General features: G+C 37.0%; 3 protein-coding genes across 4 annotated transcripts in view; all 3 read right to left on the bottom strand.

Moving 5' to 3' along the window:
* LOC128861005 (procollagen-lysine,2-oxoglutarate 5-dioxygenase) overlaps positions 1-9,105 on the bottom strand; it is a 41,255-nt gene extending 32,150 nt beyond the window's left edge. Inside the window, exons 1-2 of the mRNA XM_054098851.1 lie at positions 8,622-9,105; positions 5,010-5,101 (exon numbers count right to left, since the gene is read on the bottom strand). Coding sequence (XP_053954826.1) covers positions 5,010-5,101; positions 8,622-8,748 — 219 coding nt within the window. The 5' untranslated portion in view covers positions 8,749-9,105. The remainder of the gene's footprint in view (positions 1-5,009; positions 5,102-8,621) is intronic.
* A 2,089-nt stretch (positions 9,106-11,194) lies between these two features.
* LOC128861004 (uncharacterized) lies at positions 11,195-12,474 on the bottom strand. Its single transcript, XM_054098850.1, has 2 exons — positions 11,951-12,474; positions 11,195-11,900 (listed from the first exon to the last, which is right to left on the bottom strand). Exons 1-2 carry the CDS (start codon positions 12,136-12,138, stop codon positions 11,774-11,776), a joined length of 315 nt encoding a protein of 104 aa, XP_053954825.1. The 5' UTR covers positions 12,139-12,474; the 3' UTR covers positions 11,195-11,773.
* Positions 12,475-13,030: 556 nt separating this feature from the next.
* LOC128861003 (ubiquitin-protein ligase E3A) lies at positions 13,031-17,913 on the bottom strand. Of its 2 annotated transcripts, none has more exons than XM_054098848.1 (9): positions 17,395-17,913; positions 16,936-17,301; positions 15,650-16,824; positions 15,291-15,532; positions 14,888-15,224; positions 14,609-14,820; positions 14,365-14,546; positions 13,698-14,190; positions 13,031-13,640 (listed from the first exon to the last, which is right to left on the bottom strand). In XM_054098848.1, exons 1-9 carry the CDS (start codon positions 17,442-17,444, stop codon positions 13,302-13,304), a joined length of 3,396 nt encoding a protein of 1,131 aa, XP_053954823.1. In that variant the 5' UTR covers positions 17,445-17,913; the 3' UTR covers positions 13,031-13,301. The 2 variants fall into 2 exon arrangements, with proteins under 2 accessions (XP_053954823.1, XP_053954824.1); XM_054098849.1 differs by having other exon boundaries at positions 14,894-15,224.
* Between the last annotated feature and the right edge of the window lie 854 nt (positions 17,914-18,767).

Here is an 18,767-nt window from a genome sequence, read left to right as displayed (position 1 = left end):
CGATCAAACAATTTATGATGGTATATTTGAATGAAAATCGTGTTCGAAGAATAATCAAAATTATCAAAAACATTGATACATTAAAATAGAATCAAAATCATGTATGTATGTATGTATGTACGTACGTCAGTATATGAAACGAACCAGTTCCACCATGGCGGCGAAAATGTCTATCTAAATTTAAGCCTGATAACCAATTAAAACAATATATGCAAATAAGTTGAGGAATAAAACTTGTTAATTAGCATTTGAACTATCAAACTTCAGTTAGCCAACCAGTCGCGCTCAAGACGTCATTCTCTGGATCCGTTGAAACTATAAGTATTATTGACTTCAGTGAATTTCAGTGTCAAACGACGATATTCAATATTTAGTTGTTTGTTTTGGCCGCCTTTTGTTTTCTGCGGCGGTAGCTGATCGGCTAGTCGATTGGTGGAAGACTGGTATTAAAAGAAACATGTTTTTTCACAGCCGGTGCTTGTAGCCACGAGACTGTTTGGTAGCTTGAAGTAATGGATATTTGTAGGAACAAAGCAAGTGACAATTTTTTATTTTTTTGCAAGAAATCAAGTATTAAGCTCATACATATGCATAAGTATGTTTGTACAATGCTTGATCAAGAAGATATCCGTAAATATAAATACATTTGTAAATTAATACTGCGTGAAACTGAAACTGTTGTAGGTGAAAAGGCCTTACATCTTAGCCTATAAAACAGGAGAAATAAAGAGAATCTCCTTGAAATTTTGTATATTTTTCAAGTAATGTATGTAATATATTACAAAAAAGTTGTTTTCGACTAAATACGTAAACGCATAACCATTACAAATAAGCAAAGAGTATAAGCCAGCCAGTTTCAGGTCTTGTTGATTTCATTTAAATTAACCCTTCTTTTCTAACGAAATAAATTTATATTTTTCTATTTTATATCGCCTTTTATATTTTGCACTTTGCAAAAATTCGAGTGATGAGCTGTAATCCGATATTTGTATCGAAAACTTTGGTATTTTTTATCATAAACTTGCCGGCTCTAAAACAGCACAAAATGCTACATGGCTAAAATATATCAAACACCCTCAGATTTCTGTTTCTAAAAACTAAAATTCATTGTCTAAATGTCAAAGAATTCTCGGTATTTTTAAGCTCAGCAAGAAATCTACATTTCACGATTTGTATCCTGGGCTATCACTTGAAATGAAATTTGAATAGGTCGAGCCAAAAGCACCAAGCGATTTGGTGGCTCCTAAAACACTCCGGCTAAAAAGCGCCATTGTATTTAGAGCTCCGGAGAGAGCGTAGACAGTCAAGGAGAAAAAGAGAAAAGTATCAGAGAAAGAGATAGGAAAGAATAGAGACAGAGACAAAGGTAGTTAGACTTGTGTGAATTTTCCAGATTCTTTGGCAAGTCTGTAAATATCCTCTATAGCCTTCCTCTAGCAAAGGCAGGACACTCACAAATAAAGTGATCAGTGCTATCCGCCTTCTCCAAGCAAGACAGGTACATCGGGACCTTAATGATTCCACTGGTGGTCATATGCTGACCCCATGCGTTGTGTCCTGTAATAATACCGAATATCAACCGAACATCTTTCCTTCTAAGTTTTAATAGAAAGTTTGACAGTTTTCTGTCCGGACTTGTCACAAAACATTCTGCAGTTCTGTAGCGTTCTAAACCGGACCATCGCTCTTTATTAAATTGCATACATAATCGCTGATCGAATTCATGATTCCTGCGGAACTGATTCCGATTATTGGCTCTAGCCCTTATGAGGAACCGCTGATCTACGGTTGGCCAATTCATCGGCAATTTCCTTTCCTTGAACACCGGAGTGTCCTGGAATCCATATAAGTACAAGCCTGTTCTGTCGACAGAATTAAGCTTCTTCTTACATTCTTGAACAATCTTTGAGGTTTGCTTCGCGTTCTCCAGGGCCTTCAGTTCGGCATGCCTGTCACTGAAAACTCCAATCTGTTTCCCGCTCCATATCTTCTCGATTATCCATTCGGCTACTTTCAGGATGGCAAAAAATTTAACTCGTGAAAATTTTCGTACTATGATTTATTACGATTTTCTACATGGATTATCGAGATAAGAGTGCACCGATCAACCTTCGAACGGCGTTGAAGCACCACACTTAGGCACTGTGAAACGTGGGTGAAATGAGTTTCAATGTGGCCGTCGATCCTTGCAGGATGGGTTTCGTGAAGGCCGTCCAAAAAACGATTGCTATGCCAGAAACAATCAATGCTGTGCACCAAATGAAAACGCGAAACGCTCATGTGACATATCACGAGATAAAGGCATCCTTGGCTAATAATAGAACCAGCGCACAAGAAGATTTGTTTTCGTTGCTCAAAAAAGAATTCGGTTCGATTGGTGTAAAGAAATGTTAAAGAAATTCAACCGTAGTGGTTCAAAGCACGTCTATGACATCGTAACAGATGACGAATCTTGGATCTATGCATATGAGGCGGAAACAAAACAGCAATCGACAGTCTGGGTATTCCAGGATGAGCTTAATCCAATAAAAGTTATTGGGGTAAGAAGCATCTCAAGGCAAAGGGTCGCTTGTTTTTTTTCCGAAAATCTGGTCACGCCGCAACTGTACCGCTAGAGAAGCTTGAAACAATCAATTCTGGCGGGTGCACAACTATTTATTTAAAGAAGTTTTCGGAGAGTTAAGGAAAACTAACCGTCGAAGACGATTCATCGTTCCAAGACAATACGAGCTCTCACGTGTCGGCTTACACAAGTGAGTTTTTGAGCACTCAAAATAACTCTCGGTAACTCTCAACAACCTTCGTACTAACGCGAAACTGACCTAGACTTAACTGACCAATAGATTATCTTGAAGATCCTCACTTTTCATATGCCTTATAATATTAGAATTGTTTTACATTTAAGTCAGTTGAAAATGTCCATGGGTTTAACAAAAGCAGTCATTAAGCGTCATTAGATTAGGGCTTTTTTCCAAGAAATGAGGTGGTCAAATAAAATTCGATTGTCCAGCCCTGGTGGCTAGTGCTATGATATTAATTTAGTAATTTCAAATTTGTAATTATATTAATTATTAAAAATAAAAGACAAAGTGATAACTCATTATCAATTTTTTTTTTTTTTTTTGCCAATTAGCAGATTTTACTCGTATAACAGATTATTAAAATTATTAATACCACCCGTCAAATGAATAAATTCGAACAAACAAAAAATTTAAGAAATGAATAATGTATTTTAATCGCCTCACCATTTTTCTCTTTCAGCGTACCTTCCGTCCGCTACAATTTCATATACCTAAAACATTTATGTTTCCATGTCCGGCATTCGCTGATAAAAATCAATACTATCACTCTACGGTAATCGCCATTTATAGAATCTCTATAATTTGCGTGGAATATTTGCTCACCAAAATCACATAAAATAGTCCATTTATCTAATGTGTATCTCTATGTGAATTTCCGGCCCCTCCTATTCTATCTTTTTTTTTTGTGATTATATCGCTTATGAAACCAATTTCAAACGGTGATTTGCTGATATATGCATTTAAATTTTTAATTGCTATTTTTTGTTTGCAATCAGATGCACATTTTTTTATACATAAACTCTAAAGAAACTCGTTATAGCTATTAATGTTGAAAGTCAGCGCTGTCTAGTAAAGAGTAGCTTTTAACAACTCGAGTTAATACCTGGATATTTGTATTTAAATTTTTTTTATTGTCAATGTTTTGATAATAGAACTGAGATAGCCATCATTACTGATGTTCGCTGTCAAATAAACCATTGCAGCAATAAATTTTGGAAAGTTATACTTATGAGAAACTTCCAGGAGTTTATACAAGGCACGAATGTGAGTGGTTTTATTGTTAAATTGATAATTTTGTTTAATATTTTGTTAACCAGATATTTGTATTTTTATTTTATTCTGAAGCTTATTTAAGATATTTTTTTCTCATACCGTGAACTTTCTACTCCATTTGTATATTCTAGTTGTTTTGATTTTAATGGTTCAAGTTATGTTATTTCGATTTACTCAAAGTATTTATATTTATTATATAATAAGTACAAATATAAGTATACGCATAAGCATAAGTATAAGTATAAGTATAAGTATAAGTATAAGTATAAGTATAAGTATAAGTATAAGTATAAGTATAAGTATAAGTATAAGTATAAGTATAAGTATAAGTATAAGTATAAGTATAAGTATAAGTATAAGTATAAGTATAAGTATAAGTATAAGTATAAGTATAAGTATAAGTATAAGTATAAGTATAAGTATAAGTATAAGTATAAGTATAAGTATAAGTATAAGTATAAGTATAAGTATAAGTATAAGTATAAGTATAAGTATAAGTATAAGTATAAGTATAAGTATAAGTATAAGTATAAGTATAAGTATAACTATAAGTATAACTATAAGTATAAGTATAAGTATAAGTATAAGTATAAGTATAAGTATAAGTATAAGTATAAGTAGAAGTAGAAGTAGAAGTAGAAGTAGAAGTAGAAGTAGAAGTAGAAGTAGAAGTAGAAGTAGAAGTAGAAGTAGAAGTAGAAGTAGAAGTAGAAGTAGAAGTAGAAGTAGAAGTAGAAGTAGAAGTAGAAGTAGAAGTAGAAGTAGAAGTAGAAGTAGAAGTAGAAGTAGAAGTAGAAGTAGAAGTAGAAGTAGAAGTAGAAGTAGAAGTAGAAGTAGAAGTATAAGTATAAGTATAAGTATAAGTATAAGTATAAGTATAAGTATAAGTATAAGTATAAGTATAAGTATAAGTATAAGTATAAGTATAAGTATAAGTATAAGTATAAGTATAAGTATAAGTATAAGTATAAGTATAAGTATAAGCATAAGTATCCCTTGTTAAGATCGAAACACTAAGTAAATAAAATAAAATAATATAAAAAACAAAAACATTAATTTTTTCCCAAATTAGACTCCTCTACATTTATTTATTTGAATATATTTTTTTACTCTTAACGTTTAAAAAAATTAACGTTTAAAAATATTTTAACTCACCTCAATATCATAGATACGCTGTGCCGAACGCAAGTAACGCAAATATCCATCGGTGCGTTCTGTCGCTACGGTAAAGACTTTAATGTGCTTCGCTAAAATTATGAAGAAATCGTAATGAATTCTTGGTGATGCATACAGGCTTGTTATGTATATACATATGTTTATAACAAATATTTTATTAGACTTTAGTGCATCATAATGCATAAGTGACAAATTTTGCATTTATTTAAAAGCCAATGTTTTCCACCTAAGGATTGTAGATAAGGTGCACTGGGCTTAGGACAAACAATCAATGGCATTCGTCGAGAGACAATTAACATCTACACCCTTCGCAAACGTAAAACTTCAGCTGCCTCGTGACGTCAATGAAACCCCACCATCTTTTTTGTTTTGTTAAGGAGGTTGAAATCGAAATGTCAGAAAAATTCTCAAAGGTGGCGTCACACCAATGGTGTATGGGATATGCTCCCACAAACACTATAACACTCCTCCTCCTCGGCTGATTTCCACCCCGGAACCGCGTTAACATTTCTTCGAGGTGTAGCCGCGTTTATATCTATTAACACAACAGGTTCCTGCGTCCCACTACGTTCAAAAGCGGTTGGAGGGGAAATGAGAAGATCGGAGAATGCGTATTAGTCCGATACTCACAAACTATTTTCTTGTCTTCTCTTTGGTACTGCAGTGAGTGTTTAACTCAAGCGTCTGTATCTGCCCCACTCCCTCTAGTCCCTCCCCGTTGAGACAGTACTTTCACAGGACTTCTGTTAGGCGGCCGCAAAGACGTCACGTAGTGGAGCGTTCCCACGTCAATCAGTTCTACGTTACCTGATCGGCCCGGATTATTATCCGGCCAATGATTGTCACTCGAAAATAATAACAACGACAACATTTAGTGGAGCGTCGACGAACACCGAAAAAATTGATCATATCTTTGCGCAGTACAAAAGTACATAAATATGTAAATTTTTTAAAACTCTTTTCTTTCTGTGTATAAAAATTTGAACTGAATTTTCGTTTAATTGACGACAATTAAATTGTAGCGCTGACATTCATTACTTGTATGAGTATTAGTTCGCAGAATTACGGAACCGATGTATGTATGTATGTAACTTTCTAAATCGCAGCATGAGCTATGTACAAAACACACATCTACACATACATATATTTATATTCTAAATAGCAAATGTTGCATTAAAACTAATATGGACTCATACCCAAGAAATATGATAGTAGTATATATTTATATACTACATACGCATATATGTACTTATACCCATTTCTTTAACGATGTACACATTGGAGACCCGGTACGTTTATTTATTTTAATGTTATTTTTTCGAACATAAATGTGATTAAAAAGTAAAATAAATTTCTTCTTATGTACATGAATATAGGGATGCTGAAATGTGAAAATGCGGAATAAAGATAAGAAGGCATTCGGAACTTTCGAGCAACACGGTACCCTCGCAGAATATAGAATGATGAACTGAACAAAAAGAGCAATGGCATGGAACGTACAAAAACACAATATCTTCGTTGGCGGCGGGGCAGTTGAAAAGATCCTTCAATTTAGCTGCCCACGCGTGCCAACGTGACAACGAGAGCACCGACCACCCAAAATGAAGAAAGATGTTGTTTTTGTATCAGCATAAACATTCCCCATTTATATACGGTGAGTGCTGCTGCTCCGGTCCTTGGCGGGATATAAGTCCGGGTCATTCCGGTTACGTAGAACCGATTGTCGTGGAAACGGTGACTCCCAATAGCTTGGACAGTTGGTATTGACATGTCACCCTTCATCCAGGTGGCACATAGGGTCGCAATGGATATAGTGGAGGAAAGTTGAATAAGCGGGAAATGCTGGAGAGATAGTAGCTCACTTTTGAACACAAGCCATCGATGTCATTGCCGGATGCCATTATCAAGCAATCGTCAGAGTATAACATCAATGAAACTCCCTCTGGTGGTTGAGCAAGCTTCGAGATTTAGAAATTGAAAAGCAACTTTGAATTTTAAGTTTTGATTCTGAAATATTACTGACGAGTGACGCCCACACAGATAACTTGCAGACCGCCACTTCAGTCACGGCTGGAAGATCGTCTATTGAATATCATCTAGTAGCGTGGAAAGGCTAACTGAATCAAAAGCCAACAGGCGCCACTCCCGTCGCTACGCTATTCATACTCTATAGTACTAGAGCAGTCCTTTCGCAAGAGCGATTTTGTTCGAAGACGGCGATTTATCTACGTGGTCATGGCGTTAAGTGTAATGGTGGTACTGCGCACTTTACGGAAACCATGCTCATGTGCAGCTGAGGGCATGTGTTTCGTAAATAACGGAGTAGGAGGGTCATAAGCGTCGCCACTACTTGGGAAAGGAGAGTTTGCGGGCGATAATACTCACTTTGGTTCGCGGGTTTACAGGTTTCAATAGTGGGATCACTATCCCTATTTACCAATTATAAGAGAAGATGAGGTTGATGATGGACAGGCTGAAGACCCTCGTGACTAACGAGGAAACGTGGCCAGAGTACAACAAGTTCAGAACTGACGAGCTGATACGAAAGCCAAGAACAAACTTCTTTAGAATTACGTCAACAATAACCGGCCATCGGCCAATCGGAGACCATGCTAGGAAGATGGGGTGCCCATATAATAATAGATGTAGATGTAGCAATCAAGAGGATTCTAGAGAGACAGTCTTCCACTATCTGTGTGAGTGCACAAGTCTGGGTGTTCCACGACATAAAATGCTGGGGAAATTTCCAATGAACAACTTGGTAGAAATTGCAGGAATGAAAATAGATGGCATAGGCGGATTTATAGTCAAAACAAGATGATTTGACTGAATAACGGCAGTGGTTCTACTAGTAGTATAGCAAAATGTAACCTTTTGTGCTAATTGAGTCTAGGGTGTATCACTTAGACAGCACCTCTACCAACCAACCAACGCTACTCCTGTCAGACACAAATTTTTTAACATTAGCCTGTTGGAGTAAATGACTTTGGAAGCTTCAGCATCCCTGAATATGATCTTCGTTGAAATAATTCTTACTGATTACTTACTAGAACAATCAAAACTGTGTTCGCTAACTTGAACCCGCAAACCGGTAATGGGAACAGAAAAAAAATATTAGCCATCTGCTTAATTTGTTTATATTCATACACACACATGTTGGAGTGTTTGAAAGAAAGTCATTCCCAAAGAGAAAGAGTTCACATATGTGCTTAAAGAACGTGGAGATAAATAAAAAAGCATATCGGGCATAAGTACTTAACAACAGCAATAAAAAGATAAGCAAAAAGCATAATTACAAAGACAAAAAAAAACAAAAAGTGCGTGCGTATGTGTGCATTAGACACTGAAGAGCGCAATGCGATACGCCGAAGAGCAGGATGCATTGCTTTTGTGGTGCATTAACAATCAACGACTGATTGCGCTGGAAGAGACAGCGCAACCCGAAAGCTACGAAATGGGGGCAAAATATGAACAAGCATTGCAATAGAAATAGCAGAGTGATCTCATTGTTTTTGTTGGCATACACATATGAAATCCAACTGAATTCAAAAAAATTTAATATAAATCACAAAACACTTTGCAGCTACTGACCTCCTTCCTCGTCTTCGTTGGGCGCATCAGTCGTCGTTGCGTTCGCTGGTGTCCAAGTGCAACAGGACCATACACTAAGCAGAAGCACCAGCGTACAGCTGAACATTTGTTTTTCTACTATTTTCATTATTTGAGTTAACTTTTCAACTTATTTGAATTTGTTTTCACTTAAAAACTAACACTGGGCAACACATTCGCTTTTGATACAATTTTATGAACACTACTCGAAAATTACTACACAGAATTTGTTGAACTTTTCAGACTGAGTACCATACGACCAACGCATTCGGGAACGTATTTGCGTCTGCTAGCCAAGAAGCATTCAGCTTCCTTTAAGACTATCAAAAACACAACATATCTACAATCAACAGTGACAATATTTTTCAGCGAAGGCGAGTGTGCCAATGAGAACAAAACGCACAAGAAGAAGCTTCAGCTAAACTTGCTCCAACAAAAACTGCTCCCAGCGATAAGAATAAACAAAAATTTTGTTTTTTGATTTTTGATTTGGAATAGGGAAATTATGTGAGGGAGACAACACAGGCAATACTATCAGCTGTTCCTGCAATGATGCCAGATGATGAAAAAAATGCACAGAGAAAACTTGAATGTAATATTTATAAATATCATATTAACCTGGTGTGAATAGCACACACCGACAAGAAACTTAGCCAGGAACCTAATAAAATACTGATGCACGTATTGTGGCGAAATACAATTAAAAACACTACGCTCTGGCGAGCCACAAAGCAAAAAACGATTGAAATTGGAATCACTAAACGTAAGTGGAACTGGCTTAGCCTCTCCTTACGCAGTTCAAACAACGACATCACCAAAAATGCAGTTAAGTGAAACCCGCAAGGCAGCCGCCGCGGAGGAAGGCCGTCAAACATATGGAGAGGGATGATAGAGACGGAGATGTAGAATACGAATAAAACATGGAACGAAATTAAATTACTGGAGCTAAATCGGGGCCAGTAGAAGCAATTTGTTCAGGCTCTATGTTCCATATAGGAATAAAAGAATCACTGTTTGATATCTGCGTGGTGCTTAGATTTTGGCGTATTAAGACATTTTTAAAAGCCCTACCTCGATAAGAGATAAATTGGAGTGAACCTAACGGCATTTGGAAAAAAAGTCGTACCTTAAAGTAATAAATAATTAACGGCACTAGTTTATAGCCAATAAGCCCTAGAACCAAGCCATCCAGTTCCTATGGAAAGTCGATTGTTAAGTCCGCAAATCTACATAAAACCCATTTGCCACTCGGAATCGGCTTAAACTGTAGGGCTATGTTCAGAAACGCATTATAATGCGCAGTACTTGCAGCGCTGGCAGCACTGTCAATGTGACAATTCATGCAACTGATAGATTTGTTGAAAAATTGCAAATAGATTTGTTGCATTTATGAACGCGCTGTGCAGTAAAATGGAATTGTTACTAAGTTTGGTCATGGACGATGTATGTAAGGAAAAACCCGATAGTCTTTTATTAAATTTTAGAAAAAAAAAACCGTGGAAAGCTTAAAAGAAGGACATATCTTGTCAAAAGTTTAATATCAAAACGGAAAATACCCAAATATAAGTCTCCTTGAAACAATAAAATCGTTTCCCGAGGATATATTTTATTCTCATTTTCGAATTTCGCTATTTGCAGTTTTTCGAGACTGTGCGGTTGTACGACTTGAAGTTTGTGGAGAATTTGATGGCTCAACATCATTAGGTTCCGTTAATATCGACATCGGCAGCTCAACTGAACTTTGTAAATTTTGGTACCATACACCTCATCAAAGTCTTCGTAGTGAAGCCATGATGTTGATTCTCTACCGGATGTATTGTTTCTTTTTTTTATTCGCTTATATGTGATGAGTAAATTAGAAAATTTTCGCTGGGCGATGTTTCTATCTATTTTTAAATCTTTATTAACTTTTTTTACTTCATCTACGACCTTAGCCAAGAGCACTCTCTTTTTCCTCCTATAATAAAATAAAGTTTAAATATCGTATTCATCAATTTTTGTATTAAAAGCTAAAATAAATAATTAAATACCCACTTTTCATCAGACATTGTACTAGCGTATTTATTGGCAGTGTGAAAATTTTTGCTGCAAATAATGCACGACTTTTGATACAAAAATGACGTTTAAAACGCGTTGCATTTGCAATACTGCCATATTTGCATTTTTGAACGCACTGCTCACTCTGAAATGGTATGTTGCGCATTATAATGCATTGTTGAACATACCCTAGGTCTCTCTATTTGTGAAACAACATCAAGATATCCACTATAAATAGGAGGAGGAGCTCGTTACTTACTTTAGACCCAATATTTTTCACTTAATTACTTGAGATGCAAGAGTTAACCGCAAAGTACCTATTTTAGTATCTAACGTATCAAGAAAAAATGTAAGATATACATGAAAACAAATCTCCAATATATATAAAAGTTAATAAGTGGACAACATAGAATCGAATAAATCGATTCACTTGAGTGATCAAAAAATTAACGCTAAAAAAATAATTGATTGCGTTATAAATGCTGTAGCAATAATTTTGACCCCAACTTACTTAATATTTGTCCAGCATTATAAAATATCCCACATGCCTCTAACCAACACTTCGCATACCCACTTAAGCTGTAATTAGTGGTACCGTACCGCAATCGTAACCGTAACCATAGCAATCAGCTGTTCTGATCTGGGTATCACTGTAAACGATTAAAGGACCCGCTAGTTTACTTAGGCGGCAGCCCTTGGTCGGGAAAACTCCTAGTCATTCCGGTAGCGTAGAACCGACTGCCATGGGAATGAACGCTTCACATGCCCCACTGAACCCACTCATCTAACACCCCGCTCCCTCTAGACCCAACCTGTCGAACCAACCACGCCATAACCATAACCGTAGCCGAATGTATGTATGTATTGGTTTTTCCTCGTAACCGTAAGCAGCTGTGAAAGACTTTACATTTGTTTTAATATTTGGGAGAAAAATTTGAATATTAGAAATGAACGATAAAAAATTAATAACAAAATGCAAATGTAGTCATTAATTCTACTTCAATATTAATTGTTTATGGATACGGCATGACTAATCAACAAATGCTGCAATGTTGCGGCTATGGCGTTATGGCACTAATTGTAGCTTCAGTCCCGAATCAGCCTGGGTGTACCGGTAGAAGTTTGACGATGACGGCTATTGGATTCATCGCTCTACGCAGCGATGCGCGAGCTGATGCAACAACAAACTGACAAGGAGTGACTATCCCGTAATTTTTGATAAACCTGTTTTGAATCGTATTTAAGTAAACTTTTTCTTTAACAATTACAATTACATTGGTTCGTCCATATGTTGTTGTTGTTGTAGCAGTAACACCGGTCGTCTTCGTCTAGCCCCAGGAAACATGCTGTATTTAACAGGTTGGGTCCAGAGGGAGAGTGGGTATGTGAAAAGGTAGTTAGTGTCGTGCGGGGTGCCTTCACCTGCCGGACATGTTCGTCCAATCGAGAGGGTTGCTTGCATCTCTCAATATTTTTCGCTCAATTCTGAGACTCCGTTTGATGCTCTCACTTCACTTCCTCCTCCATTAACACAAGCGCACATGTCAACGAATACATTTTAATTTGGAAATTCAGCTGACTTGACAAAAAACTGTGCGAAATTTTTTTGTTTACATTGAACCAGCTGTTGTAGAAATATCAAAATTTGACATTTGAGTTTGGCAGCACTTTTTACGTGTTCACATTTAATCCACGATTACAATTTTTTCGTTTATTCGAAGGTTTTCTACACTGGATTCTATGATAGGGCTGAATATTTCTCCCCAATAGTTTTTCCATCTTTTTTTTGATATATTAACGGAGCTCTTGTTTTTATTTCACTTTGTTTACGTATTTTGCAATTCTATTTGGCCAAAAGGTTCTCGAAGTATTGTTTTTTTTTTTTTGTTCTGTATATGCAATTAATAGCATTTATTTTTATTTGCATACAAATTTTTACAAGTTTTCTAGAAAAAGAGCAATTAAAAAAAAATTCAAAAGCAGTCGATTTAAAAAAATAACTTTCCTTTATATGTACATATACAAACGAAAATAAAAAAGTTGTTGTTCTGGTCATTATGAATACGTCGCAGTGGAGAGTGAAATGGTATTGGTGGCACTCCTATTGTTATTTTTTATAAATTATTTATGTATCCCGTTTTATGTACTCAATGTAGCATTGAAAAAATTGCAAAAAATAAATAAATATAATTATTTATGTAAATTATTTAACTGGAATTAAAAGATTAAGAGTTAATTTTTCAACGCTTTTTTCTACCTGCGCAAACTTATTAGGAAGCTTCAGGATTATTTTTAAAACTTCACTGCTTGCTTCTGCTTCAGGTATGTCTTTTTTTTCTACGCATATGTATGTGTGTATGTATGCATATATTGTATGTTCAAAAAAATATACACCTGAAATAAAGCCGAGTCTTCAGCAGCTATTGCAGTCATCATAAATCAATTATTTTTTAAAACATTTTCTCAAAAAGAAAGACTCAAAAAAACGAGAATGTAAAAAAGTGAATTAGCATTCGTTGCGATTGCGTATTACACAAACTGTCACACCGCCATTTCGGCTCGGCTGCTTCGTCTGATGCCATTCGATGCTCATGGATATGGGAATTCATATGAGCAAGCAACAGTTTACAACATGCCAAATCCTTTTGAATAGTTAATCGCTTTTAGTAAACGTTCCTCCAACTTCTCTCGATTGCTGTACTCTGGCAGCAATAATACATTAAAGCATGTGTGCGAGGTGGGCAGACGATCGCTGTCGGGACCGTGTCGTGTGATTAGCAGCTTGAGGCGACTTAGCCCGCCAACAGGCACGCGATCCGAACCAGTGGTGAATTCAAGCAACTTGCGTTTGGACTCTTCGGGCATCGAGTGTACAACATCCCAAAAGTCTTTGATTACTTGTGAGTCCTTAGTGTAGCCACCCTCGTATTCGGTGGATTTTTCCAGTTCAACAAAATCGAATTTCTACAGGATTCAGAAAATTATTCCATTGTACAAAAATGAGCATCATTTTCAACTTACTCTACTACCGCAGACGAGCAATTCGATTTCCTCTGGGCGAAAGAGCAATTTGAGCGGCGACTCATCTGTTACCATTTCGAAACCTTTCTTGAAAGCCCTAAATTGTCGTTCGATACTCTTGTTGAGTAAATAATCGCTGTACATATCAACGAATTCCTGCTTATTGTGTTGACCCACCACTACGTCGCCACCACCGGATTTCAATTCATGTTCAACTACCTCACCGAAGACGTCATTATAGCTAATTTTAAAAGTTTGCATAAAAACTTCCTCCATGTCGGCCTCTTGGTAGTCGAGCATGGATTTTAAACTCCGATACAATGTGGGATTCCAGTATTTCAAATCGTAGAATGTGCCAACCCCGCCCATCAGTTTGCGATAGACGACCATGGGAAAATTCACAGCCAGTATGATGTTATTGTAAATAGCTAAACCTAAAATAATGCCAATAAGCGTGAACTGCGCCTCATTTTCGAATGGTGCAGAGTTAAACCTGAAAGACGAAGAGTGATGCAATTAATTATGAAATAAAATTCCAGGCGAAACAAAAAGTAATTAAACGAAGTAAAAACTTGCTTCGGATATTTCAAATTCAAATTCTAACCAATTATGTAAAAAATAAGTAGTTTTTTAATTAAAATAAATAATTTATTAATTTTTTACACACCACACCGTATTGGTATCCTCCTGATGCACAAACATGCCGTAGTCTGGATTGAAAATCTCTTCAACTATCAGCTGAAAAAATTCTTTGGAAACGCCACCCTCGTCAATACCCTGTTCGCCAACGAACTCAACTACTAACTGCTTTTTTAAGTCTTTTGGATTACTCATAGCTACCAACTCAAGCTAAGAAAAAGTATTACTTATTCAAAAAATAGCATAAAAACAATTTTTAAGAACATATTTACTCCAATGAGTGCATCATCAATAATATTATCACGCCGCACTTTTAACTTCAAGTCAGGTCTGGACTCATTTCCTTCGGAGAATGAATTTAATAATGAATATAGCGATGAGTTTCGCTCACTGTACATGCGTATACGACTATCGTAGTAAAGTGCAATGACTTTGGTCGCGGGCGTTAATATGAATGAATAGAGCATGAAGGAGAAATGTAGGTCTAAACAAACAACAAAGAAAAATTATATATTACTTCAAGATATAAAAAGAGAAAAAGAAATGCATACCCTCACCACTGGGATTCAGTGATAAATTTCTATATGATAAATAATCGCGATCCATTTGTATTGCATCGCTTAGCGGTTCATTGTAGAATTCCTCAAATGGCACCAACGGCACACGACAGTCCATGCTTGATAAACCCAACTCTTTCTCTAGTTTGTCTTCAGCGAATTTCGGATAATGCGGTTTAGGTACTTGAGCATAGAAAAATATATCATCATCCTCGTTGTTTGTGTCCGTATTTGAAGAAGCATCAGCATCGATGGTGTTAGCCGATTGGCTATGATCATTTATAGAGGTGGTGTCTAACTCACCGGCTAAGATATTGGCGTAGAAAGCAATCTGAGTAGCAAGAAAAATATTCATTTTACAATGAAAAACAAAAAAACGCTACGTTTTAAAACATGCCTTGAGCACACGCGTTACTGCAATGACATCGGTATTTTCCTGTACAGTGTCTTCGTCGAGTATCACTTGTAAGGTGATCAATTGGTGGCAGCACTGCACCAATGATTGCATCTGATCTTTGCAGTGCGCGGCCCAGATACGGGCTAAGCGCGCTTGAGCTGAAACTGGCAATATCCGTGTAGCATGGCAAAGCTTAGGCAACGAACGTTCCAGATACTCCAAATCGGCGAAACTGTTGGACGCTGCAAGGAGAAGTTATTCAATTTTCATACACCGGACTAAAGTCAAATGAATGGCATGCAAAAGGTTTCAGAAAATTCACATAAGCTAATAGCTAAAGCAGCTTGAGCATCACTTACTATTTGTAGCCATGTCGAAACAAATCACCAAACAGTGCAGCACCTTTTCCCAGTCAGCTTCGCGACCATAACGTATACTCTCGGCCAACAATATTATGTTGCTATTCAGCGCCTCACCAATGCTCGCGTTGTTCAACGCAAATAATTTCTTTTTAACCCGTCGCAAACTTTCCAAGTCCACCAACGTGTCATTACTGCTCGACTGCACGCATACTTCGTTGTCACCAGCGCCACGTGCCGCGGCTGCTACAAATGCAAAGCCGTCAGATGCACCATCTTCATCCATTGGTTCGTCATCGCAATCGATGCACACTTGTGGCGCCTGTTGCTCTCTGCTTGATGTATCTTCTTCGGTCGACACGCAGGTGCTGTCTTCATCTTTATCAGTTTCTCCTTCTAGCGTGCGCAGATCTTCTTTCTTTAAATCGTTTGGTGATTTGCCAAGCAATTCTTGAAGTTTAGAAGTAGTAGCACTTGAAGTCAGTGGAGTAGATAATACACGAAGCGCAGGTCTTTGGAAACTCTTACTCAACCTATCGACGTGCGGATAAACTTCGTTTATGGCGTGCAATAATCGATCGTAGGTATTAAACTTTTTGCATTCGTCCAGCAATTCGTCAAGCAGCGCCTCATTGAGGTAGGGAACAGGCGCGAATGTGGGTGTGGGTGGCCCCGAGGCAGATCTCACTGCTGGCGCATTGGCATCCATGGTACCCTCCACCGGCATATCCGTGTTAGCCGCCAGCAAATCGCTGTTGTCCACAGCCATTTCTGCCGCTTCTGCTGCATTACAGAGTATGTCCAGTTGACACATGTCAGCTGGCGCTGCGGCACAATTATTCTCCATACTCCTATTCGAGTTGACGCGGCTATGTGAAGATAATGAAGTGGTAGATGAGGAGGCGGCAACCACATTGGCATCACCTCCACCGCCACCACTGCCACCGCTACCGCCACCGCCGCTACTAAGGCCGGCGCCAGCACCACTGCTTATATTACTGCGTTGGCTGGCGGGACTGTTCACACTGCCGCTGCCAGAAGTGATGGTGCTATTACCGCTGCTGCTACTAGTGCTGGTAGTGCTACTTGTGCTACTCGTGCTACTATCATTAGGTGAAAGCATATCGGAGTCTTGTATGCTGGGTGTTGTGGCCGCAGAACTGGCTGAATGTGAACTAAAACAAAGGATGCAAAAAAAGGTGAAGAGGCAACACCACGAAACAGTTACAACAAAAGAGCCAAAAGTGAAAGATATGTTTGTGCTGATTTCCAGTGTGTTCATTTACCTCGATGGTGAGTCATTCTGGGTGCGGGGTACCTTCGGTGGTTGACTATAGAAATCGCATAGTTTAGCATCTTGTGAGAAAAGCTGAATAGCGCGTGCGGCTATTTCATTTGGATTCATAGAAGCCACCTGGCCACTGGATGCACAATTCTCATTCGAACATTTTGGATTTCCACATCCTCGCTGTAGTTGATAAAAATAACGTTCTATTAGTTCCTTGACGGCGGATCGTTTCATATCTGGATTGGTGGTACGCGTTTGTTGCAGCGACTGCAGATGTTGCTGCTGCCGCCCGTGTGCTTGTTGATTATTGCTTGGTGAGCGTGTAGAGGTGTTATGACTAGCAGATGGCGAATCTTCATTAATGCTATGTATATTGGCATGGAAGAAGTATTTTCAAAGTTAAAACATAACAATTAATATTTATAGTATATATGTATATGTCTAAGCGCATATGTACCTCGAAGTTTCGTCGCCAATGGCTTGTTGCGTATCTTCCTCCGCGTTCATGAAGTGGCGTTATACTTCCAGCCCTTCTATTGTACCACAAGTCTTTGTTATTTGTGTCTATCTTTACTAACTTCAAATATAAAATAAGTTTCGTCTTTTGCCAGTTCGGCCGATTCGCCCTTACTTATCGCGTTGATATTGTTCGCTAAAGGCGTTTTCACTTTCAATATTTTTTCGGTACGTTCTATGCTGCTCCTGCTATGAGGAACTGCCAATGAAAAAAAATCGATTGCTCCTGTCTTCACTAAATTTTGCCAACTTTTGCTGGCCAATTTAAAAACTTTCGCAACTGCCGTACAATATGTATTCAATATTTGTATCGTTAATAAATAGATTCAGTAATTCAATATATATTTGCACTTCTAAAAACCTACTTTTTTCTAATATTACAATATTAAGAAAGTTGTGGAAGAAAAAGAGCTGAATAAATCGCCTCCTTGTTGCTACCACAACTGACAAAAAATTCTAAAAATCATTCAAACAGGGTTGCATGGTAAGTGATAAATTTTAAATAATCAAGGGATCTTTTTCTTTTATTAAGAATTTTTATGAAATCCCTTGTATCTATAGAGAACTATTTATTTTGTTCTTTATTTTATTTTTTTGTGACAAGGGCTATACAATTAAAAGCTTTATATTGGCTTTGAAATGAGGACAACCGATTTTGTGGGTAAAAGTGGCACCGTTTGAAAGTTGAAGTCCGCCACTCTCTGTGGCCGCTGAGAACTTAAAATTTTGGAGTTTTTCGTAAAGTTTTTAAAATTTGTTAACCACACAACGCCATTTCCATGAGCCGATAAGCACTGACCTCACTTGTTTTGCTCCCACAAACACTTTCCTTTATTTAAAACTGCAAAAATTCTTTTAATTTAATCCTTTTTATAAAAAACAAACACAAACATAAAAATGAAAATGCTAACATAATAATGCTAAGATAATAGAAAAAGTCAAATTGTTACTGTAAAATAATTTATGAATAATCACTGTGATTAGCATTTCAAATGGATCTTTGTATTTACTTGAGTGCAATTTATTGGTAATTAGCATACCTTTGTTATATACAAATATATATATCTGCTTTTTATATCTAGAAAAGATGTACACGTATATGGAGTGTTCTTTAAAGTCGATAAGATATATATAACTTTGACGGTACAGTAAAAATGTTTAATAAGAGTTTTAAATCATATAAAGTTTTTGTTAACCTAAAACCTGGTCAAATGAATCGATTACTTTTAACAAATACGATTGGGCAATTCACAAGGTATTGTGAAACTATAATTTCTTAACACCGTAAAACATATAATGTCTTCATGTTTGATT

Source organism: Anastrepha ludens, chromosome 4, assembly GCF_028408465.1.
Source record: "Anastrepha ludens isolate Willacy chromosome 4, idAnaLude1.1, whole genome shotgun sequence".
Taxonomy (NCBI): Eukaryota; Metazoa; Arthropoda; class Insecta; order Diptera; family Tephritidae; genus Anastrepha; species Anastrepha ludens.
Note: the sequence above shows the minus strand (reverse complement) of the source record. Positions and strands in the feature narration are given on the sequence as shown.